This window comes from Neurospora crassa, linkage group VII (genome assembly GCF_000182925.2).
Source record: "Neurospora crassa OR74A linkage group VII, whole genome shotgun sequence".
In the NCBI taxonomy this organism is placed as follows: Eukaryota; Fungi; Ascomycota; class Sordariomycetes; order Sordariales; family Sordariaceae; genus Neurospora; species Neurospora crassa.
In genome coordinates, this window is record NC_026507.1 from 2,737,646 (window position 1) to 2,764,696 (window position 27,051).

The 27,051-nt window shown below is 52.1% G+C and overlaps 9 protein-coding genes across 10 annotated transcripts; 6 read left to right on the top strand and 3 right to left on the bottom strand.

Moving 5' to 3' along the window:
• Positions 1-1,053: 1,053 nt before the first annotated feature.
• NCU02365 (hypothetical protein) lies at positions 1,054-1,615 on the top strand (the record flags this gene model as incomplete). The annotated part of the gene is made up of 2 exons (XM_954693.1): positions 1,054-1,168; positions 1,338-1,615. 2 exons carry the CDS (start codon positions 1,054-1,056, stop codon positions 1,613-1,615), a joined length of 393 nt encoding a protein of 130 aa, XP_959786.1.
• A 218-nt stretch (positions 1,616-1,833) lies between these two features.
• On the top strand, positions 1,834-3,251 carry NCU02364 (C2H2 finger domain-containing protein). The gene is made up of 3 exons (XM_954692.3): positions 1,834-2,121; positions 2,193-2,372; positions 2,492-3,251. Exons 1-3 carry the CDS (start codon positions 2,072-2,074, stop codon positions 2,604-2,606), a joined length of 345 nt encoding a protein of 114 aa, XP_959785.1. The 5' UTR covers positions 1,834-2,071; the 3' UTR covers positions 2,607-3,251.
• A 518-nt stretch (positions 3,252-3,769) lies between these two features.
• Positions 3,770-5,021, top strand: NCU02363 (RTA1 domain-containing protein; the record flags this gene model as incomplete). The annotated part of the gene is made up of 4 exons (XM_954691.2): positions 3,770-3,788; positions 3,851-3,950; positions 4,019-4,165; positions 4,226-5,021. The coding sequence occupies 4 exons, from the start codon at positions 3,770-3,772 to the stop codon at positions 5,019-5,021; spliced, it is 1,062 nt and encodes a 353-aa protein (XP_959784.2).
• A 1,056-nt stretch (positions 5,022-6,077) lies between these two features.
• NCU02362 (hypothetical protein) lies at positions 6,078-8,703 on the top strand. The gene has a single exon (XM_954690.2). It carries the CDS (start codon positions 7,095-7,097, stop codon positions 8,298-8,300), a length of 1,206 nt encoding a protein of 401 aa, XP_959783.2. The 5' UTR covers positions 6,078-7,094; the 3' UTR covers positions 8,301-8,703.
• A 1,376-nt stretch (positions 8,704-10,079) lies between these two features.
• On the bottom strand, positions 10,080-12,244 carry NCU02361. 2 transcript variants are annotated; one of them, XM_011396853.1, is made up of 5 exons: positions 12,023-12,244; positions 11,724-11,847; positions 11,361-11,636; positions 10,644-11,271; positions 10,080-10,555 (listed from the first exon to the last, which is right to left on the bottom strand). In XM_011396853.1, the coding sequence occupies exons 1-5, from the start codon at positions 12,031-12,033 to the stop codon at positions 10,209-10,211; spliced, it is 1,386 nt and encodes a 461-aa protein (XP_011395155.1). In that variant the 5' UTR covers positions 12,034-12,244; the 3' UTR covers positions 10,080-10,208. The 2 variants fall into 2 exon arrangements, with proteins under 2 accessions (XP_011395155.1, XP_011395154.1); XM_011396852.1 differs by having other exon boundaries at positions 11,724-12,244.
• Positions 12,245-12,617: 373 nt separating this feature from the next.
• Positions 12,618-14,360, bottom strand: NCU02360 (transmembrane protein UsgS). The gene is made up of 5 exons (XM_954688.3): positions 14,063-14,360; positions 13,873-13,979; positions 13,626-13,798; positions 13,011-13,563; positions 12,618-12,956 (listed from the first exon to the last, which is right to left on the bottom strand). Exons 1-5 carry the CDS (start codon positions 14,193-14,195, stop codon positions 12,762-12,764), a joined length of 1,161 nt encoding a protein of 386 aa, XP_959781.1. The 5' UTR covers positions 14,196-14,360; the 3' UTR covers positions 12,618-12,761.
• Positions 14,361-14,942: 582 nt separating this feature from the next.
• On the top strand, positions 14,943-18,049 carry NCU02359 (hypothetical protein). Its single transcript, XM_954687.2, has 3 exons — positions 14,943-15,606; positions 15,665-16,443; positions 16,603-18,049. Exons 1-3 carry the CDS (start codon positions 15,336-15,338, stop codon positions 17,482-17,484), a joined length of 1,932 nt encoding a protein of 643 aa, XP_959780.2. The 5' UTR covers positions 14,943-15,335; the 3' UTR covers positions 17,485-18,049.
• Positions 17,884-20,669, bottom strand: NCU02358 (SDS23). The gene is made up of 3 exons (XM_954686.3): positions 19,650-20,669; positions 19,112-19,578; positions 17,884-19,042 (listed from the first exon to the last, which is right to left on the bottom strand). Exons 1-3 carry the CDS (start codon positions 20,067-20,069, stop codon positions 18,301-18,303), a joined length of 1,629 nt encoding a protein of 542 aa, XP_959779.3. The 5' UTR covers positions 20,070-20,669; the 3' UTR covers positions 17,884-18,300.
• A 954-nt stretch (positions 20,670-21,623) lies between these two features.
• NCU02357 (importin subunit beta-3) lies at positions 21,624-26,019 on the top strand. The gene is made up of 4 exons (XM_954685.2): positions 21,624-22,307; positions 22,398-23,231; positions 23,303-25,365; positions 25,418-26,019. The coding sequence occupies exons 1-4, from the start codon at positions 22,125-22,127 to the stop codon at positions 25,626-25,628; spliced, it is 3,291 nt and encodes a 1,096-aa protein (XP_959778.1). The 5' UTR covers positions 21,624-22,124; the 3' UTR covers positions 25,629-26,019.
• Positions 26,020-27,051: the final 1,032 nt, after the last annotated feature.

Genomic DNA, 27,051 nt, shown 5'->3' on the forward strand with positions numbered 1-27,051 from the left:
CTTCAGCCTTTCGACGGATAGGTAACCCTGGACTGTGCATCCCTCACGGCGACTACCTACACTTCTTCGATACAGATGTATGTACATACACTTGTCTTTGTAAACGGGGCCCCCGGACCCCTCAGGGCCCAACGATGGGCCCCAGCGAACAAAGTTAAAAATACCTATGTATGTAGTGTACATGTCAAGGAGAAGCCGCGCGTGGGTTGACCGTCGAAGCCGAGGCAGCAGCCATGGTTTGCTGCTGATCGATACTGAATTATTTCCTGGGCATCCGGACCTCAGGATCTCTTTGTCCCAGAATCCTCGTCTTCACCGGTCCGTCCGGGGATTAAACTAGATTGCGAATCCCGAATCTTCAACCTCACCGTCTCGTGGCCAAGGAGGAGAGGACGTTCGCCTGGCCAGTAATAACAGATGGTAAACTAATGTAGAGAGGTACAGTAGCCTCCTGTGCATGTACCTGACCTGCTGTCGTGTGTGCCACCCCAGACGGGACTGCCGCTCGGCTTGGATGGCATGTGCTTGCTGGCTTTACACTCTGCAGCCACAGGCAGCCATGTCAACCGCCGAGCTGCTGCTGTCAATGATAAAACTCCATCTCCCGCCGGTCCTCTGTTCGCATACATGTACGTTTCCATGGTGTTACTTCCCTTTCCTTTCATCATATACAGCCGATGGTGCCAGGCAATGTAAAGCCAATCTCCTCATTGCTATTTCCATCGCACGGTGATGGATCTCTCATCCAGCAAATGCCTCATTCGCCAATGCCGGTTCGCTCAGGGTCACCGTGTTATAATTGCTGTCCCCGCCTCGATCATCCTGACGTGGGGCAGACGGGATGGAACGTCCTCGAACGCTTGAACAACAAATGTGGACTGCAAGGCTGGTTCCAACCAGTGACGCAAATCCTAACAGAACACACGGCCACCCGATCTTCCACGGCCTGTGATTGGCTCGCCATCAAAGGTCAACGAGTCAAGACCCGAGAGCTCTCCCTCAAAGAAAGGCCATCTCAAAAGGAAAGGGGGGGAGAAGGGGGGGGGGCACAACATGACCCGCGAACCAGAGGGTCAGTTACGAGGTGTTGACGAGAAGACGCAACCTTGGACCATTCATCCCCAAGCCCCAAAGGCTCAACGCGTCGGCTCTGCGATTTCCATCGTCTGTTAGTTGTCCAAGTACCAACTTCATAAACCGTCTTTGGGCGCCAGGGACCAGCTGAAAATGATAAAAATTCTGCAAATCTGGAGACAGTCCTTAGGGTGGGGTCCCCGGCTCGTTGGCCGGCTCGGCGAAGGTAGTGGGAAATGGAGAAAATCCAGAACCCTTGCCAGCTCGCTGGTTCCTCTCGGCCGCGAAAGGAGATTCGAGGGCGATAAGGCTTGTTAGCTCCGTTCGCTCGGTTCGCTGCGTTTCGCTCCGGCGCTGCGGCGGCGCCCCTCCTTCTCCCTGGTTCGGAGAACGGGCGGCGCTCCGAGAAAGAGTGAGGACCGGCGCAACACCACCGGAAGAAGTCGTCGAGAGATGGGAATTTCGAGAAAAAGTAGTTGGGTGCCAGCGCCGTGCCGTTTCCGTTCCTCGGCGCGCCGGTGGGCTGTTCACGGCATTTTAGGGTCGGTACGTAGTCCAGACCGGATCTCCGTGGATTTCCACATTGAGCCGATCTGGTTTCACATGATGGATACTGTCAGTGAAGCATCTACGTGTACAGTAGTGTAAGCTGCCCGTGCCAGGTGTCGTGAGCTGACAGCTGGCCTTTGCAGCTGCCAAGCCCAGAAATTGTCAATTCCAATGCAGTGGGCGGCAAGGCAGGCGGCCGCCGTCGTTCGCGGGTAGGTTGTGCTGCTGAGTTTTTTCTCCACTTTTTTGTCAATTGTGCTTCGTTGCTGGACCCCTTCTGTATGAGAGCCTCTCTCATGTCTATGTATCGCCGCCGTCGTCGAGACCTTCACTGCGACGACGACAACAACCACCACGCCGTCACAGTAATCGCTCTTGGAACCTAGACTTCCAACTCCATCCTGATACATTTAGAGTCGGGTACAACCGAGGACACTCACCATTCAAAATGGGCATCTTTGCTAAGCGCACAAAGTGCAAGACGAGGCGTCGTCTGAGGTGAGTGACAGACTTTATTGTTTACACACATCTTTGCGTCGATTGGATAACTGACGTCGTGCAAAAAACAGAGATGTCGATCAGGTCCAGAAGGATTTGATCAATGCCAGACACTTGGAGCTTTACAAGGAGACCAAGGCCGTGGAGGATCTGCCTGGTCTGGGAAGACACTACTGCGTCGAGTGCGCCAAATGGTTCGATATGGAATCGACTCTTGTCAAGCACACCAAGGGCAAGCCTCACAAGAGGAGGTGAGTTCTCTTGGTTTTTTTTTTTTTTTTTTTTTTTTTTTTTTTTTTTTTTTTTTTTTTTTTTTTCTGATATGAGCCATTGAACGGTCTGAAAACTGACGTGGCTGGACTCAAAACAGGTTGAAGGAGCTCAAGGAGGGTCCCTACACCCACAAGGAGGCCGATGCTGCCGTGGGCCTTTGGACAGACAATGGTCGTCCGCGGAACACGACCACTGAGATTGATATGATGTGAAAGCGGCTACTTCTTCCAACATTGCATGCAGGCCAGTCTCAACTCATGGACGCTAAGGCGGTTTTCACATTGCGTTGCTATTTCTTACTTACTGCCCGATTTATTCCGCATGGTCGAAGAATGGGCAAAGGCGTTTGTTTGTTACCACAAGGGCTATATGGGCGGCGTTTCATCAAGTAGGGCTTTGTGGTTTAGATGATTTTATTCCCATTTCACATGCAGGGCTGTTGTAGAATCTGGATAGTGAAGACTTTTGTCGTTTGAAGGACGGTATAACTCGAGGACTGTTTTCAGAATCTTGCGCCGTCCACCTAGCCTATTTGGCAACTCAGGAGGCCAACGACGGTCTTCATTGAGCCAGTTCTCGGTCAGGCATCTGACATGAGGTAAACGTTTCAGTGATATTGCTCGTTTGCCCCGTCACATTGCCGAGCCTAGAGGCATGCCTGCGAACATTGAAGGTGATTTTCTTTCTTATCTTCCGTCAACACATCCAGAACTACCTCAGACCGCTTTTCGTTTCATCCAACAAGGGACCATACGCTTCGATTTATCCAGGCTGTGTGCTAGCTGGCCCATAGAATTTCCATAATGGCTAGGAAAAAAACCGTTGTCGAACGAACAGCGCATCCGCGCATTCAACCACTAACCAATTGCTTACAACGTTAGCCGGAATTGAACAAATTACGAACAAGAATTGACGGGGTTCTGCGAACGAAAAAGGCGGAAAGGGCATGTAAGTAAGCACGGAACCACTACACTAGGTATGTTCAACTGCCTTGTACAGCCACAGGAATCCACAATCTGCGGAGGGAAATCTCACCCCCTGGTTTGCAAGGTGATCACCTCATTCGTCCAACATGAAGAACCGATGCGACGTATGTGATGACTACCTACGGTAAGGCTGTGCTGATGGCTGAATTTGGGCGCAAAGCGACGAAAGCGACGAAAGCGACTAAATCGACTAAACCGACCAGGGGGTTAGCTGAGGATGAGGTCGAGATATGTGCAGTTTGAGATGCGAAACCCACGGCGAAAACCCATTAAAAGGCTGCAAAGTCTTCGCATTGCTCTTGATATGGATGTGTTTTTACAATAACCCTAGTGAACATTCGAAGAAATACTTGCCAACGTTCGGACTTTGCTTGGAAACTTTCCTCACCATGTCGGACGGAAGATACGGTTTGTTACCAAATGTCCCATGTACTATTGCTAAGAGCGCAGCTGACAGGATCTCTTTCAAGTTGACGGCAGTATCTATTTCTATGCCCCCAATAAGGGCGCTCCAGTATTCTTTGCCGTTGCCTTCGCGGTATCTGGCATCTGTCATATCTATCAGTGCTTGTAAGCTTTTATGTTCTGATACCACACAGCGCAGGAGAAAAACAAGTTACTTACTTTGACCGCGCTAGTCACTACCAAAGCTGGAGATTAACCACCTTCTACGTAACATGCGCTGTCCTCTTCACCGCCGGCTTCATTGTTAGAGAACTTGGTGCCTTTGATTATGGTGACCTGGTCAAGTTCATCGTCACCACCTGTCTGGTATACGCAGCGCCGTGAGTATCAACGATCAACACAAGAGCTGCTGTCAAGACAAGTTACTAACCTCTTATCAGACCCATCGCCGAATTAGCCAATTATAACATTCTCGGAAGGATTCTGTACTACGTCCCCTACCACTCACCGATCCATCCTGGCCGCGTTATCACTACCTTCGCCTTCATCTCCACCGTTGTCGAGGCACTCAACGGCAACGGTGCATCGCTAAGCGCCAACCAGTCTCTTCCACGCTGGAAACAAGAGCTTGGTCGGAACCTCCTCAAAGCCGCGCTCCTTATCCAGCTCGTCGTTATCGCTTTCTTCCTTCTCCTAGCCGGTACATTCCACAGGCGGTGCCGTCGAGGCGGCATTAGGAGCGCCAAGCTCGAGAACGTTCTTTACACGCTCTACGCATCAACAAGCCTCCTCACCATCCGGACCATCTACCGGGTGGTCGAGTACTGGAGCGTGGCGGACCTTCATTACGACGACAAATCTCTGGACCCGATGTCGCTCAGCCCCATCATCCGTTACGAGTGGTTCTTTTACGTGTTTGAGGCGAGTCTGATGCTTGTGAACCATGTGTTGATGAACGTCAGGCATCCGAGGAGGTACCTGCCCAAAAGCACAAAGACGTATTTGTCGGCAAGGGACGGCAAGACCGAGGTCACTGGGCCGGGATACAAGGACTCGAGACCGTTCTTGTTGACGCTAGTTGATCCGTTCAATCTGGGAGGGCTGATCAGGGGAAAAGGGGATGGTAACGTAAAGTTTTGGGAGGAAGAGGATGGCGGGCACGAAGCTGACAAGCTGGAAAGCCAAAAGGTCAAGGCGAAGGATTATGTCAATGGGGATGTTGAAGCGGCACGATGAGCACGTCAATCGGTCGAGTCCGAGATTTCTGGCATAAAAGCTTTGTGGAGGCCATTGTCGTTTTCTGTTTTTATTTGTCTCTAGATAGATTTCTCTACCCAATCCTATCATGAAACAGTCAGCAACCGCACATAGCCATGCCGCGAACGCCACACCCCGCCCAGCTCAACGGTGCCAATGTTTACTCATCGTTCCTAGCGCTAAGCATTCACGTGGGATCTAAATGAATCGTTTGCTTTCTCCGGCCGTTCGTCGCGACCAATATGCCTTTATCGGGACATTCCGCATCGGCCTAATGCTAAAAAAAAACGAAGGAATACCTGAAGGCATCGAGGGAATCACTTACAAGGCTCACGCGTTGCCGAGATGATCAACTGCATGTGATCATTGTTTCCCAAAGAGTAACCGAGTTACGAAACATTGATTAGACAGAGCTCAGATTCCGTTTCCAGTCTGGAGTCAAGTGTGAAGTGTAAGGGACTTGAAATGAGCAATGCCGACTGTGACGTGAAATCAAGAACCAACTGCAGCATAGCATGGTGAGGAACATATATGTAGGGGTACACGATTAGGATATCAGGGACAAAGCATACTAGCCAAGCCTTCCATATACGGCATGAAATATAGGTACCTAAATGGAGGTAAGATGAAGTGTCGATCCGGAGGGTTGCCGGCCATTCGAGACAAACTGTGGAGCAAAGCCGGAGAGAACGGGGGAGCGTCGGAGGTGTTGGGGGCCGGTCGTCCGGGAGGGGAAGCGATCCCCACCCCACAATTACGAGCTGAATGCGAGTATTGATTGGACATTCGGCAGTGGCCGATAGGTACCACGTTCATGTCTCGACGACCATGTTTTTGTGGCATTACAGATTCGAGTGAACCCTGGCCACTTGGGTATGTATTGCAAACGTCGGGTCGATGTCCATTAATTTGTCGGTCAGGGATGATATTTCTGTTTTGATACTGTGGGGCGGGTATTCAAGGATGGAAGAAACCAGGTAGCGAACCCGACACTACCTACTGTGTACACACTACTACCTTTCTCGTGCCTCCCAACTTAAATACAACAATTTGCCCCGCATTCAGTAACGACCTGAATCCCCCCGAGACGCAGCCAAATCGTGCTCGCAAATAGGAAGGAGTTTAGAGCTGAGTGGAAGAGGGCGGGGTCCAGGTCATCATTCCTTCCGCTATCTAAAGCAAGCCACTATCTCGGACCAGCAAAAAGCAAACACAAAGCAAGAGCTGTGCTTGTCACGGGTGGCCATTTCGCAGTCGTCTTATAACTAAGTACTAGTACTTACCTACTTAGGTTTCCTCATAGGTAGCCACAGTTCACCAGGCCGAGGAGCTTCAGTTGGCACTCCCCCGCGAATCCTGGCAGCGCGTACTATCTATCACCAGGACGGCACAGTTTCCCGGAGAGCACACGGCGATACCGCAACAAAGAAGCTTTCGACATCCAAGTCTTGATCCAGGAACAGCAAGAAAAGAAAGAAAAAAGTGCAACAATTGCCCGATATTGGACCCGTCCGCTCGGACGCGGCAACAAGCAGTGTTCGGTTATCCGGGAATTGTCCGACATCCACATCACTAGTCTAGGCTGCCGCTTTTTCTAGCTCCGTTCCATCTTACGGGATCTGGGCGGTGCATGCAACAAGATCTGGATTACACTACTCCCCACAGCCATACCTTGATAATACAGATTGATGGACTTTTGTCCCTGGCTCATTGACAAATCCTTGCCCTGACCGCCGCCTGCCCGTTATCCTCGGAGTACTTCTTGACCATCACAGGAGACTAATAAATCGGGTCCACGGCACCAACCCAACAGAAACCTTCTTTGTTGTATTTGTGAGTCGCGGGCGGCTTAGCTGACCTGCCGCTGGCTTTAGCTTTGCTCCTCCTCCCATTCTTTAAACTCACCCACCCCCTTACCCCGGCTTCAACGACGCTTGCTGAGGCTTTGGTCACTCCCTTACACATATTTTAATATCCCCCTCAAATCTTGAATTCCTCGTCAATCCGACTGCTTCACCAGCTGGTACAGTTCGCCGAGGTCTGGACAACATCATGGATCGACCTTCATCACCATCATACCGCGAACGCCGAGGACCGCATATCTATGTTCATCTGGAGGTTGGCATCTCGTGGACTTCAAAGAAACAACACAAGCACCATGAAGTGACATATGGATCAAGAGGTTCAAAGGCTGTGCGCGAGAAAGAGCAATGTCCGGGTCCGAAGCTTCCCCGTCAAATGTCCGCCCCTGATCCCACCTACCTAGCCGCCGTCCATGATTTCGAGCAAAGGCAATCGAGGACCCGAGAAAGCCGGAAAGCTGCTCGTCCACTTTCACAGATCGACTCTATTGCTTCGATACCAGGCACTCGTCTTGGTCCCCATCACCAAATGCAGGAGTACTATCAAGTACCCGGATATTATGGTCCAGCTCAACCATCAACGCCACCCCGGCAGCAGCAACGACGGTCCCGGTCCGGGTCGAGACCCGTTGGGGAGAGGGGTCAATCGGCACCACCACCTACCGGTGATAACCCCTGGGGTGTAGGATTGGCGGGGGAAGAAGCGGCGGGACCATCGAATTCAGTATCAGAGCTGTCCCCACGTCCTCCGTCGGATGTTTGGAAAGCCCTACCAGCGGCCCCAAATCGGTTTCGTCTCGGAGAGGCCGGTATGCCATGGTCTTCACCAACGGCCTTTGAAACAGGGGCGGGTTCACAGAATGATGATGTCTCTGACGACCCATCGGGCCATCACCGTCAGCACAGCATACCTAGTTTCCATCCGGATAATGAAGCGTCCATCTACGAAGCTAGCCCTGTCACGGGCATCTCTGTTTTTTCGCCTGGACCAAGCAAATTACAAGATTGCGAAGATTCCGAGCCGGGCAGTGTACGAGATCTAGAGGAACTATCAGCAGCAATGGTGACGGTGGACAACGGCTTTGAGAACCAGTGGTGGAATCAAGGGCAACGTCGAAGCATGATCTTACCAGCTCCAACCGAAGAACCGCCATCCCTCGACAAAAGGATCTCCGCAAGATCACTCGGCTGGGCGGTAGCGAAGAGCAACAGTACGTCACCGCTGGAGGAGATACCCGGTACGATGCCTAGTATCGCTGCAGGCGACATTGTTTCGCCTCTTTCTGAGTACTCGACACTAGCCTTCAATTCACCACAGTCTCACCATTCGCTTCACCGTTCGATGTCGACAAGGTCGGAGGAGTTATGGTTGACTACCAGGGATTTGTGTGGATGATATTTGGTGTTCCGACGTGTCTTGCTGAGGGGTCCGTTAACGAGCAGAGCAATGCAGGAACGAGCCTTTTTACGGAGTAAATGCTTAGGACACACTCAAGTATTACAAATGGAGATATGCTTGGGCCTTTGAGCATTTGTAGTGGGGGAAAAAATGACTGTAATCACAGATGGTTATTCATGGTTAGGCGTTTTGGCATACCTTTTTCCTGCTGTCCTTACACCTTTATTGGTATTTCTTTCCGGACACTTTTCCACACGGTCGTCAACGCAAGGGACCGTGTAAATTCGAAGCTGGACTGGGAAACAGTAGCTAGATCCGGAAGAGTGCAATATTATGTTCTTTCCTGCGCTCAATCAAGAAAAAATGATGCGTTCTTCTTCATCTTCTTCGTCTTCTCCCTTTCTTTCTTTTCCTTTTCTTCAAAGTTTTTTTCCTGAATTTCTTTTATCATCATCTCTATTCGTACCCATCACATCTCATACTCGCAAGAGGGAGGGGAGAAGGCCCCGGGTTTGTCCGTCATCACCATGTCATTTCACTGCCACCCCCCTCTCCCGATCCACATTTTAGTCCGCATGAAGCCTAAATATCGACGCCCAACACAGAAAAGAAAAAAAGAAAAAAAGTAGGGGATGGCAGCACATCTTAGGAAACATAACAACCGTCATGTCATCCTGAGCCTAACCATTGTGAGTAAGCACTGTTTTTTTACGAGGGCAGTTTGACGGTCATGAATTTAAGGTAGTCGACCGAGATCAAATCACCATGGCTCTTTGGGAGGAAAACCAAGCCAAGCTGCGGCGCACACGGCCCTCCTTGGTGGGCCACTGGGCGTTTGGTAGACAGCATCATGTTCATTGTTTCATAACTTGTACTACGCAACAATGAATGAAAGGGAGGGACCGGACCTGGGCCGAATGGCGTATCAAAGGGTAGAGAATTGTGTTGCCTAGCCCCATTCGCCTCCACCAGTCCAAGTCCAGTCAAGTGTCCATTGGTGTCCAGCGGTGGTGGTCCCGAACTTCGAGACACAGGCGAAAGGCTTAACTCGAAGCTGCACCTCCTCGCCGTCGGGTAGCTTGATAGGTAGTTAGTTATGTCTTGCATTGAAAGGCAATATCGAGATACGAGAGACTAGTATCAGTACAAATAGTATCCCTGATGTCCTCGTCTGAAAATTCGTGTCTCCCCTGCGTAGATAGGCACGTGGACTGTCGAATCGGCAGGGCTGAAGAGAACAGACTGATGTTATGTCTACAGTAGTTTCCTTCGGTCACAGTCAAGCTAAGCAGTTCGAGACGACCTCTAGTAATGTAGAGATCTACAGTCGGTAGGATGATTTGTAGAATACATAGGGATTTACAAATTGACTTTTGGGAGATGGCCAGGTCAAGAAATGGAAAATGTCGTCGAGTACATAGGAGGAAAGGAAGAATGAATCGATGTCGCACATGGACAACTCCAGGCTTCTGCATTCTCAAAACATCTGATCCCTCCCGTCCCTGGTTAATCAATCCCCACTTTCTTCTGTCAAATGTCCACACGAATGGATTCCCTTCGGGCGCTAGCGAAGATCGTGGAGACAGGAACTACGGTACATAATGAATGTACCTGTTTCTTGCGTTTCATCTGCCTCCTTCCACCACGGTTTCTGGCGGTTTTTTTTTTTCTCTTCCCGCTCGCTTCGCACTTTCACAAAGACCTGGTCGCGATTTGTTTCGTTTCAATCATCATGTGTGTACTTACACCCTAATACACGGTTCGTCTTTCAGAAGCCATGAAAACAGTCGTTCGGAAAATGCGCTCCAACTCAAATTCACCCACTCATTTTCATCAACTACCTAGCTATGCTTACCTATCCTACAGCCAAAACTTCTCTCTCGCACCACCCCTACCTCCTCCTTTCTACTCCTTATAAGTCAACCCACCACCAAAGCTAATTTGACTGTTCTTTCCTCCGTTTGTGACCTTCCCCTCAGTAACGCCCGTCTCGAACGCACATGTACCGAGATCTCTCTTGGTCTCTCCGGCCTTGAGCGCCGCGGCGGGGGAGATGTCAAAGTCAAAGATATCCATTGGCAGGCCGAGCGTTGTGCAGGCATTGGGCACATCCACGATGCCGGCCACGTGGCCCTGGATGGGCGCGCACGAGAGCAGCAGGTAGATCTGGTAGTCGGAGTAGCCAAAGCGGCGGAGGTACTCGATGCAGCGCAGGACGGTCTGGCGGTAGGCGACTGTTACGTCCATGTAATCTGTTGAAAGCATGCGTAGTCAGCACCGAAGTTTGATGACGGTAATGGGTGGGACTAGGACAGTTGAAGGGAGGGAACAAAAACGTACGCTGCTTCCCATGCTCATCAACCGAGAACCCCTCAAAGTAGATATACCTGCCTGGTCCAAAGCTAGGCTCGACCGGACCCGGGATGTAAATGGGGCTCTTGAGCCCCATACCCTCCACCCCGTTCTTGATCACCTTGAAGTTGATGGTGATCACGCCGGCCATCTCAATAGCGCCACAGAACGAAATCTCGCCATCACCCTGCGAGAAGTGCAAATCACCCACACTGAACTTGGCCCCGGGCACATGGACGGGGAGGTACACCTTGGATCCCCTGCTCAAGTTCTTGATGTCGCAGTTTCCTCCATGCTCCGGCCTTCCGGGGACCGTTCTTGCACCCTCCTTGGCCACTTTTTCAGCAATTTCCTTGCTGGCCGCGCCGGCGTGCGTGTTGATGGGCTGCGGCAGATGAGCCACGTCGCGATCGGCGAGCTTGTTGGCAGCCACCAGCTCGCCCTCACGCTTGTTCCACGTGGCCAACACCTCGGCCGAGGGAGCGCAACCGATGATGCCCGGGTGGATCAAGCCGGCGAACTTGACGCCGGGGATGTGGCGCGAGGTGGCGTAGATGCCCTCAAAGTCCCAGATGGCCTTGGCCGCTGAGGGGTAGATTTCGTCTAGGAAGCCGCCCTGTGCCGCTCTCTCGGTCAGCAACAGTTTTACTTTTCCACCACCAACACCAAGAGGGAAGGGGAAAAAAGAGAGAAAGAGGAACATACCCCATTCGCCTTATCAAAGATACCCGTAAAGCCCCATGGCCGGTCCTGGAACGGCTGCACATCCATGATCTCTACCAGTAACAAGTCGCCCGGCTGGGCGCCCTCAACCTCAAAGGGGCCAGACAAGTAGTGGATCTTGGTCAGATCGACGTTCTTCATGTCGTCTGCCGAATCATTGTTGCCGATTTGTCCGCCTGTCCAGTCGACGCACTCGATCTTCACGGTTTCGCCGTCCTTGATGAAGCCGGCGAACGGGATATCTGGATGCCATCTGTTCTGTTTAAGGGTAGGGAGAGGGTAGAACGGTTTTGTCAGTTTTGGATCTTGACATGTCTGACAAGATTTGGATGGAAGGAGACTAACATGAAGTTGAGGCTGTTCGGAGGCGGGCTTGTCAAAGTCGACTTTGCAGACGTTTCGGATCTCGGTTTTGCCCATATTGTCTGTCTGTTTCCTTGTTGTTGCTGACTGAAAATTGGTAAGTACACTGGAGAGTGACGAGTCAGTATCTGGCATAAAGTGCTCGCAGGGAACCCGACGTTGAAGATGGGATTTAAGGGCAGAATTTTAAGCAGGTAACAAAAGGTAAGCTCATATCCCGTAGAGAGGATGTCGTATTTATATGTACAATCTTGTGCCTCTCCTCTAGCATAATCACCTACCCACGTATCATCGCCAATGGCTCCGAAGGTCATAGACGATTTCCTTGCCAAACCCCCGCATCTTGTTGGCGATATCGGTGCGGTACTTGGCTTCCAGATGATATCTCCGCAGTTTCGATAGTTCCTCTTGGAAACGCTGATCAACAGGACTAGTATGTTCGCAATTACCAAATCTTAAAGGGCGATTGGTGTCACCATTATTGTTGGGTCGAGCCAAAGGAGAGTCCATTGGAGATAAGTAAATGTCGATGACCTTATCATATCCCGAATGACACCCGCGTTGTTCCCGACCTTGAAGAGTGCCCCGCTCGCCCCTCAATCCAAGCCGAGCTACTCCCGTCCTGACCCGGCACTTACTATGGACGGCAATTTGCGATAAGATAGGGAAGATGCATGGCGATAGAGACATTCAGACTTTCAGATATTGCGCGAGTCGTAATAGTCTTGGCCTATCTATGGACCCATGAACATGTGAGTGTATGCTTTTTGTCATGGAATCCCTTTTATAGGCCTACATGGAATGTGTAGTTTACTCTTGCTTACATCGTTCCTTGACGGAATTCAACTACGTGCACTCTCAAGATGACAAGAAGGGACAAAAATCTATGTAATGGTACAATTCAAGTTATGCTTCGGCAGGCTGTGATGTATAGGATTGGAAGTCGCTTTTGTAGTTTCATATGCCAACTTACGCCGGTGGTGTTAGGTGTGAGTCCTGGCAAAGGCGCCAAGATACAAATCAGAGTTCCGTCTTGGGGTTCGGGTCATGGATCGAATACGGAGGCGGTTTGTCATGGATGCTGTCCATGTTTGCCAATGACAAGTTGAGGAACTTTTGCTTGTTCCTCCATTCGAGCTGGCTCTCGGCGAACCCGCTCGACTCAGATGGCGGCGGAGGCGGGTCGGATACCTTGGTAATCAGATAGGCGGCACTCTGCATCATCGAATTAGCATTCTACATGACTGGGCTTGAGGTGGGATAACTCACAGCTTCAGCAATGCCATAAATCAAGACCCCAAGGAGAGGAACACGGAGGAGGATGTAGAATCCAATACCGAACCCAAACAGGAGACCTTCACGGCTCCGGAACCACTTTCTCTTTTGCTCACTAGTGAACCGGATTCTGGCAAAATACGGCTCCAACAGCTCCCTCACAAGACTCCTTGAGGAAAAGTAGCTCTGCAGGAAGATAACGAGGTATCTCCTGGGCAGGAGGATGCCGGTGCCGAAGATGACGGAGGCAGGGCCAAGACCTACTGCCCTGTTGAAAGTCCAAAAACTGGCTGCCGGAAGGACGAAACGGCCAATATAAGGCAGATATGAGGCCGCAAAGACGGCGAGCGAAATGGCGCCTTTCCTGGCGAACCGGTAGATAAACATGGAGATATTCTCAGCGGTGCTCGTCGAGTTCGTGGTGCCGTCTCTGACCGAGTACTGGCGCAGGTTCGGGTAGTACATGGGTCGAAGCTTGCTAGGGTCCTCGTCATGCTTATGCTTGTTGACATAAGTTGTATCTACCCATCGGATTGAGTCCATGAATCTATGGGGCGACGGGTTAGCAGACTCTCCTGAGAAGTGGAAGTACGCCATAAAGGAACATACAGATCATCCAACGTGGGAGTGACATATCGCATCAAACTCATGAAAAACAGGGGGGCTTGGAGAACATGTTCCTCAACGAAGCCCAACCCGCCCACCAACTTGTCGTCCCAGGTAGCATTGCGTAGATCGATGCCAAAGGACAGGAACCAGAGTAGGACCCGGATGCCGATGATCTAAGAAAAGAAGTGTCAGAACAAGCAAGCATACGCAAGCTACCTATATGGGCGGGGAGAGAGGAACTTCATACAGGTATGGATATGAGCAAGCGGATGAGAATGCCAGCAGCTACAGCAATGGCGGCCTGTTTGTAGTGTCGTGAGGTGAAGATGCCGGGATTCTGCAGCGCCCGTTGGGCTATGTAGGCGCAAGATGTCAGTACCTAGGTAGGCAATGTGGGCAGACCCGGTAGACAGGCGCATCACGGGATGATAACATACCACCAACAAGCGTCAGCTGGGCACCTCTGATAATGGCATTGAGGTCGAAGTGGGACATGTCGAACTTTCGTTTTACTTGTTCGGCCACAACGTCGAAGGACTGCCGCCTCTCGAGCCTGTCGGCGGTAGCCATGGCGATCGATGGACTATCGGGTGTAGATAGATGGATGTGTCCCGTTCGCGTGGAGAATGACTGAAGTCGTTTGAAGTGTTTCCTAGATCGGATGAAATTGATTGCGACAAACGCCTGGTGGAGGGGAGGACCTGGGAATGCGCGGCGGGAGGAGCTGACACCTCGAGCCCCCGGTCTTTGCACATGCCAAAATATGATGTCAACAGCCCACCGTGCCCGCTTTGTGGACCGTGCTCGGAGGCTCCGGCGACGTTGCGCTAAGCCAAAAAAAGACGTTATCCGCACGGCATACACTGTTCCCCCTAGCTTTGTTAAGGACACTGCAGGCTTCACGAAGTGGTAGCAGATGGCTACCTAGGTATCTACACTACCTAACAACCGCCGTGGAATCTGGTACAAGTACTTAGTAATGACTTCCATGGTACTAATAAACCTCATCAAGCGCGATAAACGCCAACCATCGGATGACCCGACCGGACGGAACACAAAGTGTACGGCGGCATTGCTACCTGGGTGCTGTACAGTAATGCTTTAACATTATGAAAAGAGCGAACGGATAGAAACAGCCCGAGAATCGGCTTTTGTCTGTTACTCAGCGGGTCCCTCCAATTATTCAACCTAATTCCCCCTTGCGTTAGCGTCCGGCCTGCCGACCTATGCCCGCTGCGTCTTCCCTGCGTGGATACTCCTACCTGGACTAGTGTCTAGTCTATCACTGGTGCAAACACTGTCACCGTCCAATTTATCGAAATAATTCTTTCCCACGATTCCCACCCCTAGAATCTCCTTTGTCAAGACTCCCGTCTTGCTCTCTTCAACCACTTGTTGTTGTTGTTGATGTCGTTGCTTTCCGAAACCTACCTGCAACCAAGCCATTACCACCCAGCGACGACGCTGAGCGCTTCGCGTTGACCCAGCGTAGCACTGTGACGTCGGCTGGTCAGACATCGAGAACTAAATCGTGCCATCTTGTGACAGCCTCAGCGACTCGCTCTGACCGGAAACAACACCCACGCGCCGACGACCAGTACCGTATAATACTGTCCGATTTTCCTCCGACCGCAGCTTCTCCATGTGCTGGGTCTAGCCGTCTTTCCTCCGCGTCACGATGCTCTCCGCGACATCATAGAGCTGCGAACAATGGAGTTCTCGAATCCCTTTGCCGATACGGCTCCGCGCCGCAACTTTACGGCTCCTATGGGCTCTCAGATCCAGAGACCGTCTACATCAGCAGGAGAAACAAGCCATGCCCTAGTCGATACGCTCTACAGTCACCCTTCCGTCAAAATCATATCCTTTACTGCTGGGAACCGGCCCCCGACCCTCGGTCCCACTCCTCCTAATACCCCTACCAGCGTCGAGCCAGGCTCTCTGCCGTGGTCTTCCCATCTGGAGAGGACCATTGCAGTCGGTATGTCCGTAAACTGGAGCGTGTGTGGTTTCGGAAGTCTGACAATATCACATTACAGGACACTTCAGAATATACCGTGCCCCTGGCTCGATAACCTTCCTCAACTGCGGTTCTGCCCTCCAACCGATATTTCCAAAAAGCCAGGCTTGGTGTGTTGATGAGGACTCGAGCAAATTCATTCTACAAATCCGGAGGCCCCAGTACTGGCGCATCGAGGTGCCTGTTGACGACCCGGAGGATGTACGACGCGCGCAGCTTCTGCGTGAGGTTTTCGACCAAATCCTACAATTCGAAAAGACTGAATGCCCTTTTCAGCGATCCTTTACCGTCGAGCTACCCGAACGTCCGCAGACGCCGGTTATCAAGAAACCGTGGACTCCTGCTAGGAGATCTAGTGAATCCATCATTCCCACCCCGGTCAGCGCGATCACGATACCCGCCCAGATTGCCCGTGTACACCGAGGTCCGCCTAAAGATGACACCATCAGAGTGCGCAAGAGAAGAGCGACTGGTACCACAAGCCAGTCAACCTTACCCACCAGCGATGATCTGTTTAGAATACAGGAGCATAACATCGTTTCGGTACCCGACATTACACTCTCAAGTCAGCCCGAGGAGGAACCACAGCAGCCAGAGTCGTTGTCTTCGCGGAATTTCACAAGGACCCCTCTCATACCAAGCGGCCAGCAAACTAGTCATTCTGTTGCCGCACCCCCGCAACTAACGTTGGTCACTGCATCGCACTCTACTGAGCCATCCATATATCAACTGGACGGCCATGCGCCAGAAATACCCGGATCACTGTCTTCGGTAACCTCCCGCGACTCTTTCTACAGTGTACGATCATGCAACTCTCATATTTTCCCCCCTTCCCCACCCTTGTCCAAGCCGACGTCTCCTTCAGGCTCTTCCTGTCCACCTGGAAAGAAGAACAAACCAGCGGAAGACTCATCCACCCTCACGTTAGATAGGGCAAATCGATCTAACATTTCCCAGACATCGGATACCAGCCCGGTAGCAATTGATCGAAGCGCCACCTCCAGCTCGACATTTCACGGCACAGCTCCCTCGTCTACCCATGACACCGATTCTCCATGTAGCCCAACAACAACAGGACTAATATTAGTTACTCCGTCGCCCAACGCATCACCGACTTCCCGTTCCCGATCTCCCTCCGTCAGCAGTCGTCGCTCTCTCATCCGCGGCCGCCCAACAACAAGCAGCAGCATATCCCCCAGTAGGAGAGCGCTTTCACCCCTACCACGTGCTGCGGATTTGTTTGCGCCTCGTCGAAGGGCGCCCTCTACCAGCAAGCTCGAAGTAGTGCGCAAGCTACCCATGACGGTCATCAATAAATCCTTCGAAATCTTGATGGCGCCTCCCACTCACTTGATGAGCCTCATGCTCACCGTTGCGGCGCGCATCACCGCTGGACAAAAGAGCGGCGCGGTCTTGGGATCCGGCGAGGGAGGCGAGAGGATACCCGTGCAGTGGGATCTTTCGGACGAAACGGAGGACACCAGCAGTTTCCCCCAACGGAAATCGTCAGCAGCGACAACGCTGTTTTCATCAGTGAGAAGGTGGAGTGTCTCTCATGTGAGTAATGATGACGACCACCTGCCCCCGCATATGCGCGGGCGGGAAAGGGGGATGAGCTTGAAGATGGCGGGGAGTTTCCCGGAATCGGATGAGGAGGGCGAGCACGACGATGGCGATGGCGGCAGCACTTCGGATTCCTCACATGGTTCTCATGAGCCCACAGCTCGACGAAACGGTGCTCTCAAAGCCGACGATGGGTCGAGGCTCGATGGTGCCGGGATTGGAGGACCAGAAGACGATCCCCAGTTCGATTGGAACCAGAGCATGGGAGTGGATTAAATGGTGTGCTTACGTGGAGGTTCGGCATCTTGCGATTGCTTTGAATAAGATGGAGCTATATCTAGCAACCAAACCCCCCTCAGCCCACACAATTGTGGAAAGGGTTGTTGTACCTGTACCAATACTGCTTTGTTCCTATAATTCGGTGTTTTAATGGAGAGGGAAAGGGAGGGGGGCGTTTTCAGGGAACCTGGGTATGCATGGGATAGATAGATACCCTGTTTCGATGTCCCTCTCAATAGGTGGTGGATATTAAGGCTCAGGCAGTTTAAAAGTGGGGAGAGGGGGATCAAAGGTTGAGGCCAAGACCACGGGAGAGGTAGAGAAGCAGTGTGTTTGGATACCCGGACGTAGGTGAAGCGAAAGGTATCACCGTCTAGGAGCAAAGAGGGAGCAGCCCTGCCATAAGCTCAGGTTAAATGGCGTGCTAGTCTGTGACATGTAAGTCATGGAAAACCATACTACTAGCTAGAAAGAAATCAGCGCGATAATGGCGCCATTGCATAGTCGAAAAGTATCGTATTTCGGTTTAGTTTGCAGCTTTGAAAGGCCGGCATCATATATGGAACCCCGTATAGAGAATGAACACAGCAACCATCCCAATCTTGCTAGCCACCCACAACGAATGCCTTACCAAGTAGATATAGGGAAGGCAGTAGAATGCATCCCCTTTTGCTTCAAGCCATAGCTGTTCCGTTTTATGCATATCGGGGCTGTCTTGATCGGACTCCACCCTCTTGCTACCTACAAAAGTAATTATCGAATCTACCTGAAGCTGTCCATGTGTTTAACTTTGATTTCTGCTTATACAGGACATCACCTTCGAAAATCAATGCTTCCTCTTCCATTATCTCTCCCAGTATCCAGCGTAGGTCGGACTGAACAGCTCGAGCTCCGTCTTCTCCTAGCCCTTTGCTCACTAGGATCCAACGGCCTCAGGCCACTTGTCTTTGCAAACAAGTTTAGGATGTCCGTCAACGACACCACGCCTGTCAAGCGCCCTGACAGTCCAGCACCCGGCAGCGCCGAAGCCGGAACCGAGGTGAATGGCCCCTGTGCTGGCGGCGACTGGGGCGTCGACGTTGTGATGGCACCTGGTGGAGGAACGACAACAGCTGCCGATCCAGGGGCAGGACTGCCCGCTCTGCCGGGCGAAGCAACCGGAGGTGATAACGTTGAAAGGGGAGGCAAGCTGGAAGCCTGCAGTAAAGGTGTAGCCGGGGCGCTAGGCGACGGCGAAGCGGACTCGACTACCCACATACGATGAGACTGCGTTGCGACCAGCTTGGCGACCGTGTGAGCTAGGGTAGAATACGGATTGACGTAGAAAACTGGGAAGGAGTCACGGCCATGCTCGACACCACGTTCGGAGAGAATGACGCTGACGAAGTGCATGCATGAAGCCTTGAGCAGGGGCAGACTGTTGGCGTTGGTTAGGAGGCGCACGTCAACGGTGGAAATATTTCCCACAACGTTGTGGCCGTTATCCACAACCGCGACAGATGTCAGCCCCTCGGAGCTCATAAGAAAGAGAGCATCGGCAAGAGGAGCGTCAGCGCTAGGAGATGTTAGCCAAGCGACTTCAGGGCACCGGGCGATTTAGGTACACAAAGCGGAGGTGGCTTACTTGATGGCGATGATTTGCTGCGTCCCGATTTGAAGATCACGCAGCGGGATCGTGTAAAGACGATCAATTAAGGGGAAATTGACGGCCTCGTACCAGAAGAACTCGAGTAGGCGCAACTGGCTCAAGATACCCACCACTTCTGAGTCCTTATTGGTGACCAGAACGCGGTGAATGCCGCCTCCAAACACTTCAATGGCTTTATCGAGAGTGGAATCGGCTGGGAGCTTCACCAGTTCCTCGTGGCGAAAGATGGGTTGGAGGGTACGTAACGGGATCTCTTCCTGAGACTGCGCTTTGACCGAAATATCTGTATATAGAGCGACCTGTTCTTCTTCGGGCTTTGCCAGGCCTACGACGGCCAAAAGGTAGGCATTGAGATCGCTGTGGTCAAAGGTAGAAACGGCTTCCTTCGAAGACGAGTTCTGGCGGACAAGGACCACATTGTTCGGACTACTTTGAAACAGGGTCTGGACAGTAAGTAACGATATCAGCAAGGTCCAAACCAACGACGAAGATTGGCACAGAGGCACTGTCGCACCTTGGTGGCCTCTTGGATACTAGTGTCCAGTTCCGCCCATTTGACTTCATCCGGCTGCAATAACTCGCCAATGGCAATGTCCCGCCAGTCACGGCCGACATAGCGAGGGTTTTGATGGCGGTTTGGCGGTGGGTGGCTCATCAGGTCTTGAATTGCTTGCTGTGTGAAGGAGGGGTGTCTCTGAGTACGTGGCGAGGGGGGCGGATGACGTTGGTTCTCAGCGAAGCTCTGGCGATGCGAATGTGACGAAACATTGCTCGTTGTTTTGGACAAGGGGTTGCCGCCTTGAGAGCTGGAGCGTTCTGGAGGAGACGGGAGCGAGGCGCCGGACAGCGCAGTGTCAGAGACCGGTAAGCCCGGGTTGGCGTTGGCCAATGTGCCAGGAGAGGGCGATTTTGTGATTTCTGATGAGGACTCCATCGAAGCTTCCGAGATGTGGTGATGGTGTTATTGTTGATGTTGTTGTTGCTGGATTTCTCGGGTAATAATGCACGCAACTTGAAGCACCCGCGGCGGACACGGCGATGATGCGGATAAGACCGAAGAAAGAAGAGAGCTTAGGGTAGTTCAGTTGGAGATGGTTCACGACAGATCGATGCGCGGAGAGAAGCTACTACTGGTACTGTATCTTTGCCGAAAGTTCAAGGTGACCGCTGCCGTCGTAGTCGGTTCCGCTGTTCGGAAGGTACAGGTATGCTTCGTATGTATGTAGATGTAGATAGCGTTTCACTTGAGCTTGTCTGCAATCTCGGGGTCGTTGCCGCCGCCGTCTTTGCGCAACCGAGTATGTGGTAGGTAATGGTGGAAGTGTATCTGAAATTCTGAAGTATCTGGCAGGAGAGTGTAGTAGAGGTAGTATGGCGGGAATCAAACACTCAGTGATAGGTAAAGTCGAGATCAAGACTACGAGAAAGATTCAGATCGGCTTGTTGCGACTGCCAACGAAACTGACGAAGCAAGAAAAGCATTGACCAGTCGAGAGCAACAGGAACCTATGGAAACGTCCGCCTGATTCTCAAGTCCAGAAACGGGAGAGCAATGACGATGGTCCAGCCGCGGCACGTACCTATCCTGAGCATACCTACCTTAACGTGATGGTGCGGGGTTGCCCCTGTCTAGCCTATGCGCGGGAAGCACTAGCCTCCCTCTCGTCACTGACTGTCAGGCTACTCTCACACTAAGGCGTGCGGATAGTCTGTACACAGGTAGTGTCCGGCGATAAGGTCACCTGCAGGGCAGGACAGGGCTGAGGCTGTCACCTGTTGACCGTTGCTGCGCTGCACCCAGAGGCGATCAGGTAGGCAAGTAGAGGTAGGCTGAGGTGCGAACTGAAGGCAGCCTGGCGCAATTAGGTTTTTGTCGATGAAAGTCCATCCATATCCAGTGGGGGAGGGAACTCCATGGGGTTAGACCTAGATCAGGCCTATCCACCATTTTCTGTCACCTACATTTCATCTGGGCCTTCACCTCCGAGTCCTGCTTCCCTTCCATGTTGTTGATCATGATCATCACAGACGCCCTACCCACCCGGCAGTGGAAGCCTGGGCACACAAGTTGTGGAAGCTGGGGCCGCCCTGGAGCTTTCCATAGGTTGGAGGAAGGAACGGCCAGAACCGGTGGCCATCTCAAGATGCCACTGCCCCACTCCGTAGTTTTAGCGGACCTCTGCCGCTTGATAGTTATTTACTAGGTGATCACATAGCAAACGGTGCTGTGCTCTAACGGGATGTTAGCGACGCGGCGGGGGGAACCTGGGCGCTTATGGGGTAGGTACCTACCTCTACCTACCTAGGTAACGGGAGGTAGAGGTAGAATGTCTGCCTGCCCTATGCTACCTTTAGGTATGCCGAGAGGCACCTACTTTTGTACGCTACAGTGCCGTGTGCCCCTCGGCCCCCTCCATTCATGAGCTCGGGTTGACCCAGACCCAATCAAAAAAAAATATTGTCCATTCGGTTTTCATACGGTCCATGCCCCCCCCCCTCCCACTCCCCTCGACCCTTTCGAGCCAGTCTAGAGCCATCAAATCACCAATTCTCGACAATCCAAATCCACCTTTGACTGGAGCAAAGTCGAGTTTCGGACGCGTCCTTTATCGCGACTTGAATTCATTCAAGTCTCGGTATCACTAACGGTCACCGTCGACGCCTGTCGTCAATCCATCATCAACTTGGCACTCGAGTTGCTTCTCCATCCGCACCGTTGCCGTGTCCACCTCAAGTCCGTCCTCCCTGGCCCGCCTTTTTCCCAGTCCTCATCCGTATCAGACTTTAGCGAGAGTTCTGATGTTGTTGTTGGGCCAACATCGTTAACCACGTTCCGCCTCTTCCAGAGCCCACCAACCGACGATAACCCAGGGTCACACATTGTGTGTAAGGAGTGCAGTGTGCTTTGCGATTCACTCTTCTGCTCCCCGACCCCACGGCACCAACTAGACACAACTAGCACTCTACTTCGCAACATACATCATTCATCATGTCGGTCCTTCCCGCCGATGTTACGGCCGAGCTGAGCCAGCTGCTCCAGGCTCTTCAGTCGGCCGACAACAACATTCGCTCTCAGGCTGAGGAGCACTTGCAAAACAACTGGACCAGCTCCCGGCCTGGCCTCCTCTTGATGGGCTTGGCTGAGCAGATTGCTGGATCAAGCGACGCTTCGGTATGGCTTCTTCGCAACCCTCTTTTGCTGGGCCGGTCGCCTCAGCGTGTCACTGCTCACATATAACTCACTCGTTTTTGAACCTTGCAGGTCCGTTCTTTCGCCGCCGTCATTTTCCGCCGGATAACACTCAAAACTCGCAAAGCCACGCCGACCTCCGAGGCTGCTACCGATATGTTTCTTTCCCTTGACAACCACGAGGCCGTCGCTGTCCGCAACAAGATTCTCGAGGCCATCCTTGCCGAGACAGACAGAAACGTTCGCAACAAGATTGGTGATGCGGTTGCCGAGGTTGCTAGGCAATATTATGACAATGACCAAAATTGGCCAGAACTACTTCAGACTCTCTTCAACCTCAGCCAAGCACCCGATGCTGGCAAGCGCGAGACGGCCTTCCGCATTTTCCACGCTACCCCTAGCATCATTGAGAAACAACATCAGGATGCCGTAGCCATGGCATTTGCCAAAGCATTCACGGACGAGTCGGTTGCCGTCAGGCTTGCTGCTATGGAGGCTTTTGCGGCCTTTTTCCGCAGCCTGGGAAAGAAGAACCAGGCCAAGTACTTCGAGCTCCTTCCTCAGCTCCTCAACATCCTTCCTCCTATCAAGGACTCGCAAGATTCGGACGACCTTAGCCAGGCCCTCATCGCTCTCATCGACTTGGCCGAAAGTTCCCCCAAGATGTTCAAGACCGTCTTCTCGACTCTTGTTGGATTCAGCATTTCGGTCATTCAAGACAAGGAGCTCACAGACCTCTGCCGACAAAATGCGCTGGAACTTATGGCCACCTTTGCCGATTACGCTCCGTCCATGTGCAAGAAGGATGCTTCTTATACCAAGGATATGATCACACAGTGCCTTAGCTTGATGACGGATCTTGGTGAGGATGACGATGATGCGGCCGAATGGCTTAGCTGCGACGATGTAAGTTGTTGGGTCACTTGTAACTTCTGTGGGGCCCATACATTGGCTCTGTGCTAATGGCGTTTATGCAGCTCGACACCGACGAGAGTGACTCCAACCATGTCGCAGGTGAGCAGTGTCTCGATCGTCTGGCTAATAAGCTCGGAGGTGCCGCTATTCTCAGTCCCATCTTCGGCTGGTTGCCTAGCATGATGAACTCCCCGGCTTGGAGAGACCGTCACGCTGCTTTGATGGCTCTGTCCGCCATTTCAGAAGGCTGCCGCGAGGAGATGATTGGTGAACTGAGGCAGGTCCTTGACTTGGTTGTCCCGGCGTTAAAGGACCCCCATCCTCGTGTCCGTTGGGCTGGCTGCAATGCCCTCGGCCAGATGAGCACCGACTTTGCTCCTACTATGCAGAAGCAGTACTACGATATTGTGCTGTCGGCCATTGTGCCCGTCCTTAACGCACCCGAGGCACGGGTCAAGTCACATGCTGCTGCGGCGCTTGTGAACTTTTGTGAGGAGGCTGACAAGAGTGTCCTTGAGCCTTATCTCGACAACCTTTTGTCGCACTTGTTCCAGCTTCTTCAGAATGAAAAGCGTTACGTCCAAGAGCAGGCTTTGTCTACCATCGCCACCATCGCTGACGCCGCAGAGCAGGCATTTGCCAAGTACTATGATACTCTCATGCCCCTGTTGATGGGAGTGTTGCAGCGCGAGAATGAGAAGGAGGTCCGCCTCCTCCGTGCAAAGGCGATGGAGTGCGCCACCCTGATCGCCCTTGCGGTTGGAAAGGAGCGTCTCGGTGCGGATGCCATGGCGCTAGTGCAACTTTTGGCCAGCATCCAGCAAAACATCACTGATCCCGACGATCCTCAGGCCCAGTACCTCATGCACTGCTGGGGAAGAATGTGCCGTGTGTTGGGTAGGGATTTCCTTCCCTACTTGCCCGAGGTTATGCCGCCACTCCTCGAGCTTGCTAGCGCCAAGGCCGATATCCAGCTTCTGGAAGACGACGAGCAGATTGAGCAGCTACAGACCGAGGAAGGGTGGGAGCTTGTCCCGCTCCGTGGCAAGACTATTGGTATCCGTACCAGCACCATGGACGATAAGAACATGGCCATCGAGCTGCTCGTGGTGTACGCTCAGGTCCTTGAGGGTGACTTTGCGCCTTATGTCGCAGACATCATGGAGAAGATTGCTCTTCCTGGTCTGGCCTTCTTCTTCCACGATCCTGTCAGGTACATGTCTGCGAAGCTAGTTCCGCAATTGCTCATTTCATACAAGAAGCAGTACGGTCCCGGCTCCAACGAGCTCAAGGGCTTGTGGACCAGCACCGTCGTTCAGCTCCTCGACGTTCTTAGCGCCGAGCCTGCCATTGATACGCTCGCGGAGATGTATCAATGCTTCTATGAGTCCATCGAGGTCATCGGCACTGCCTGCCTCGATGAGACGCACATGGGCCGCTTCATCGACGGTGTCCACTCCACTCTTGAGGATTACAAGGATCGGGCAGCCGCTCGTGAGGAGGAGCAAGGAGGTGAAGATGGCGAGGACGAGTCGGAAGAGATGCAGATGGCCATTGAGGATGACCAGACTCTCCTTTCGGACATGAACAAGGCGTTCCATGCTGTTTTCAAGTACCACGGCGCAAGCTTCTTGAGCGCTTGGAGCCGCCTGCTTCCCACCTACAGCAGCTTCTTGAGCTCGAATGATACCACCCAGCGACAGTGGGGACTGTGCATTATGGATGATGTTCTAGAATACTGTGGTGCTGAGAGCATTCACTACGCCCAGTATATCTCGGAGCCTCTGCTCCTCGGCTGCCAGGATGCCTCTCCCGCTATTCGTCAAGCGGCTGCGTATGGCATCGGTGTGGCTGCCCACCATGGCGGCCAGGCTTGGGCGCCGTTGGTGGGCCAAGCCGTCGAAGTTCTCTTCAAGGCTACGCAGATCCCAGATGCGCGCAACGAGGACAATGTGTACGCTACGGAGAATGCCTGCGCTGCCATCGCCAAGATTCTGCATTTCAACTCTTCTCAAGTCGCCAACCCCGACCAGGTTGCGACACAGTGGTTTGAGACTCTGCCGGTCTTGAACGACGAGGAAGCGGCGCCCTATGCGTATGCTTTCATGACCCAGCTGATTGAAAAGTAAGTCTCTTGTCCTGACATGGCGAACTGGAAACGACTGACCCGCAAATAGGCAACATCCTGTCGTTATTTCGCAACCCGCTAAAGCTTTCTACTACGTCGCACAGGCGCTTGAGGTGGACGTTTTGAGCGGACAGACCCTCGCGCGCGTGATTGCCGCTGTCAAGAGCCTGTTGCAAGCAACCGGTACTTCGCCCGACCCCGTACTGCAGCAATTTGGCCCCGAATCTCAGCAGTTGATTCGGGAGCGGTTTAGCAGTTAAGAAGTGTCGGAGGTAGTGGCTGTGGAAGAGAGATGACATCGCTGATGGACGTAGGAGAAGGAAAAGCAAAACGTCGACTTAGGAAGATGGTGATCTACTTGGAAATCAGGATATAGATGGCATGGAACCAGAAGGGATCGACAGGAACTGGTAGGGAAATCATGGTAAGAGCGTGGAGAAATACTTGAGCACGCAATCAGGCTGTTGATGGCCTTGGTCATGTAGGGAAGAAGGCGAGAGGAGTCGAAGCGGAAATGTGAATTTGATGGAGATACCATGCACACCATAACGTTCCTTCGGCGCACGTAACCATTTATCACACACGTATAAAATCACATAAACACTTGTAAATGACTAGGATACCTAAGTAACATGGATCGTTCCAATCTTGCCTTTTACCAGTAGTTTGGGTGGGATACAGGAGAGATCGGAGGGTTGGATCTCTGCTACTGCTACATGAGCACATGTGTTGCGTCTTTGGTTGGAAAAGCTCACAGGTACTCGAGGGTCCTTGAATAGGTAGAATACAATGGAGTTGATGGACCACCAGCATCTGATAGCGGCGGGTATCTGCAGTATGGCATTGTAGTCTACATGGTACCCTCGATACATACCCAGATGGAGGCTGATCAGGGGTCTTTTCTTTGGGGTCCAACTAAAGCAGCCACACCAATTTTACAAACCTTGGGTCCGGGTCCCCCGTTCTGAACGGGAATGGGTGCATAGGACACTACAACTTTCAATTGTGTGCCATGGTCATATCATCATCCCTCTGACACTATCTGTACCTTGGCTGTTTTCTACGTTTGTGTGTGTACACTACATATGTCTGTATTACGCTACCGGCAAGGTTATGTACTCGAGGTCTATTGCCATCCGATAGGTGTACTCCAAAAACATCATCTTGCCCTAGTACTGTACACTATAATACGCAAGTGTCCATCCAGGGGGGTGTGAGGCTATTATACCTTTCTCTACCTAGTCTATTTGAGAAATAATCAAAAAGTGCGACAATCGACGTCATTTGGTGGAGCAACTTGTTTATCATTGTTTGGTTTACCTACCGATTGGTTAGGTACCTAAGTGGTCGGGCCCCCCCGTCGTGGACATTGTGGGTTCGCAATGTGCCTTTTCTTTTTTTTTTTTTTCTGACAGTACTTATACTAGAAGTAGTGTAGTAGTGTATGTGGTGTAGTGTAGTGTAGTGTAGAGTAGTCTTTGGCAGCAATTCCCGTGAGCGGAGGACGGGAGGAGGGAGTGGGAGTGTTGATGAGTAATAGTAGCGAGAAAGAAGGACGGGAACTGGACGAACCGGCGGCGGCCCGTCTCAGGTGTGCTACGAGTTTTTGTGGGGAGGCAAATGATAGGTTGAAGGCGGGCAGGGCAAGAAAAAGAAAGAAAGAAAGAGGGTCGACGTAAAAAA

What these genes read in the sequence shown, in the direction of transcription:
- NCU02359 (XM_954687.2), top strand. Translation starts at nt 15,336, where the DNA reads ATGGAGTTCTCGAATCCCTTTGCCGATACGGCTCCGCGCCGCAACTTT. An exon ending in GGAGAGGACCATTGCAGTCG is followed by an intron (nt 15,607 to 15,664) that starts GTATGTCCGTAA and finishes ATCACATTACAG; the next exon opens with GACACTTCAGAATATACCGT. An exon ending in CCCGCGACTCTTTCTACAGT is followed by an intron (nt 16,444 to 16,602) that starts GTACGATCATGC and finishes AACATTTCCCAG; the next exon opens with ACATCGGATACCAGCCCGGT.
- NCU02362 (XM_954690.2), top strand. Translation starts at nt 7,095, where the DNA reads ATGGATCGACCTTCATCACCATCATACCGCGAACGCCGAGGACCGCAT.
- NCU02357 (XM_954685.2), top strand. Translation starts at nt 22,125, where the DNA reads ATGTCGGTCCTTCCCGCCGATGTTACGGCCGAGCTGAGCCAGCTGCTC. An exon ending in AATGGCTTAGCTGCGACGAT is followed by an intron (nt 23,232 to 23,302) that starts GTAAGTTGTTGG and finishes GCGTTTATGCAG; the next exon opens with CTCGACACCGACGAGAGTGA. An exon ending in ATGACCCAGCTGATTGAAAA is followed by an intron (nt 25,366 to 25,417) that starts GTAAGTCTCTTG and finishes ACCCGCAAATAG; the next exon opens with GCAACATCCTGTCGTTATTT.
- NCU02361 (XM_011396852.1), bottom strand. Translation starts at nt 11,876, where the DNA reads ATGCCAGATACTGACTCGTCACTCTCCAGTGTACTTACCAATTTTCAG. An exon ending in CCGAACAGCCTCAACTTCAT is followed by an intron (nt 11,637 to 11,723) that starts GTTAGTCTCCTT and finishes ACCCTTAAACAG; the next exon opens with AACAGATGGCATCCAGATAT. An exon ending in TGATGAGCATGGGAAGCAGC is followed by an intron (nt 10,556 to 10,643) that starts GTACGTTTTTGT and finishes TGCTTTCAACAG; the next exon opens with ATTACATGGACGTAACAGTC.
- NCU02360 (XM_954688.3), bottom strand. Translation starts at nt 14,195, where the DNA reads ATGGCTACCGCCGACAGGCTCGAGAGGCGGCAGTCCTTCGACGTTGTG. An exon ending in CCAGCTGACGCTTGTTGGTG is followed by an intron (nt 13,980 to 14,062) that starts GTATGTTATCAT and finishes GCGCCTACATAG; the next exon opens with CCCAACGGGCGCTGCAGAAT. An exon ending in TTTATGGCATTGCTGAAGCT is followed by an intron (nt 12,957 to 13,010) that starts GTGAGTTATCCC and finishes TCGATGATGCAG; the next exon opens with AGTGCCGCCTATCTGATTAC.
- NCU02364 (XM_954692.3), top strand. Translation starts at nt 2,072, where the DNA reads ATGGGCATCTTTGCTAAGCGCACAAAGTGCAAGACGAGGCGTCGTCTG. An exon ending in AAGACGAGGCGTCGTCTGAG is followed by an intron (nt 2,122 to 2,192) that starts GTGAGTGACAGA and finishes TGCAAAAAACAG; the next exon opens with AGATGTCGATCAGGTCCAGA. An exon ending in GGCAAGCCTCACAAGAGGAG is followed by an intron (nt 2,373 to 2,491) that starts GTGAGTTCTCTT and finishes GACTCAAAACAG; the next exon opens with GTTGAAGGAGCTCAAGGAGG.
- NCU02358 (XM_954686.3), bottom strand. Translation starts at nt 20,069, where the DNA reads ATGGAGTCCTCATCAGAAATCACAAAATCGCCCTCTCCTGGCACATTG. An exon ending in GTATCCAAGAGGCCACCAAG is followed by an intron (nt 19,579 to 19,649) that starts GTGCGACAGTGC and finishes CTTACTGTCCAG; the next exon opens with ACCCTGTTTCAAAGTAGTCC. An exon ending in CAGCAAATCATCGCCATCAA is followed by an intron (nt 19,043 to 19,111) that starts GTAAGCCACCTC and finishes AACATCTCCTAG; the next exon opens with CGCTGACGCTCCTCTTGCCG.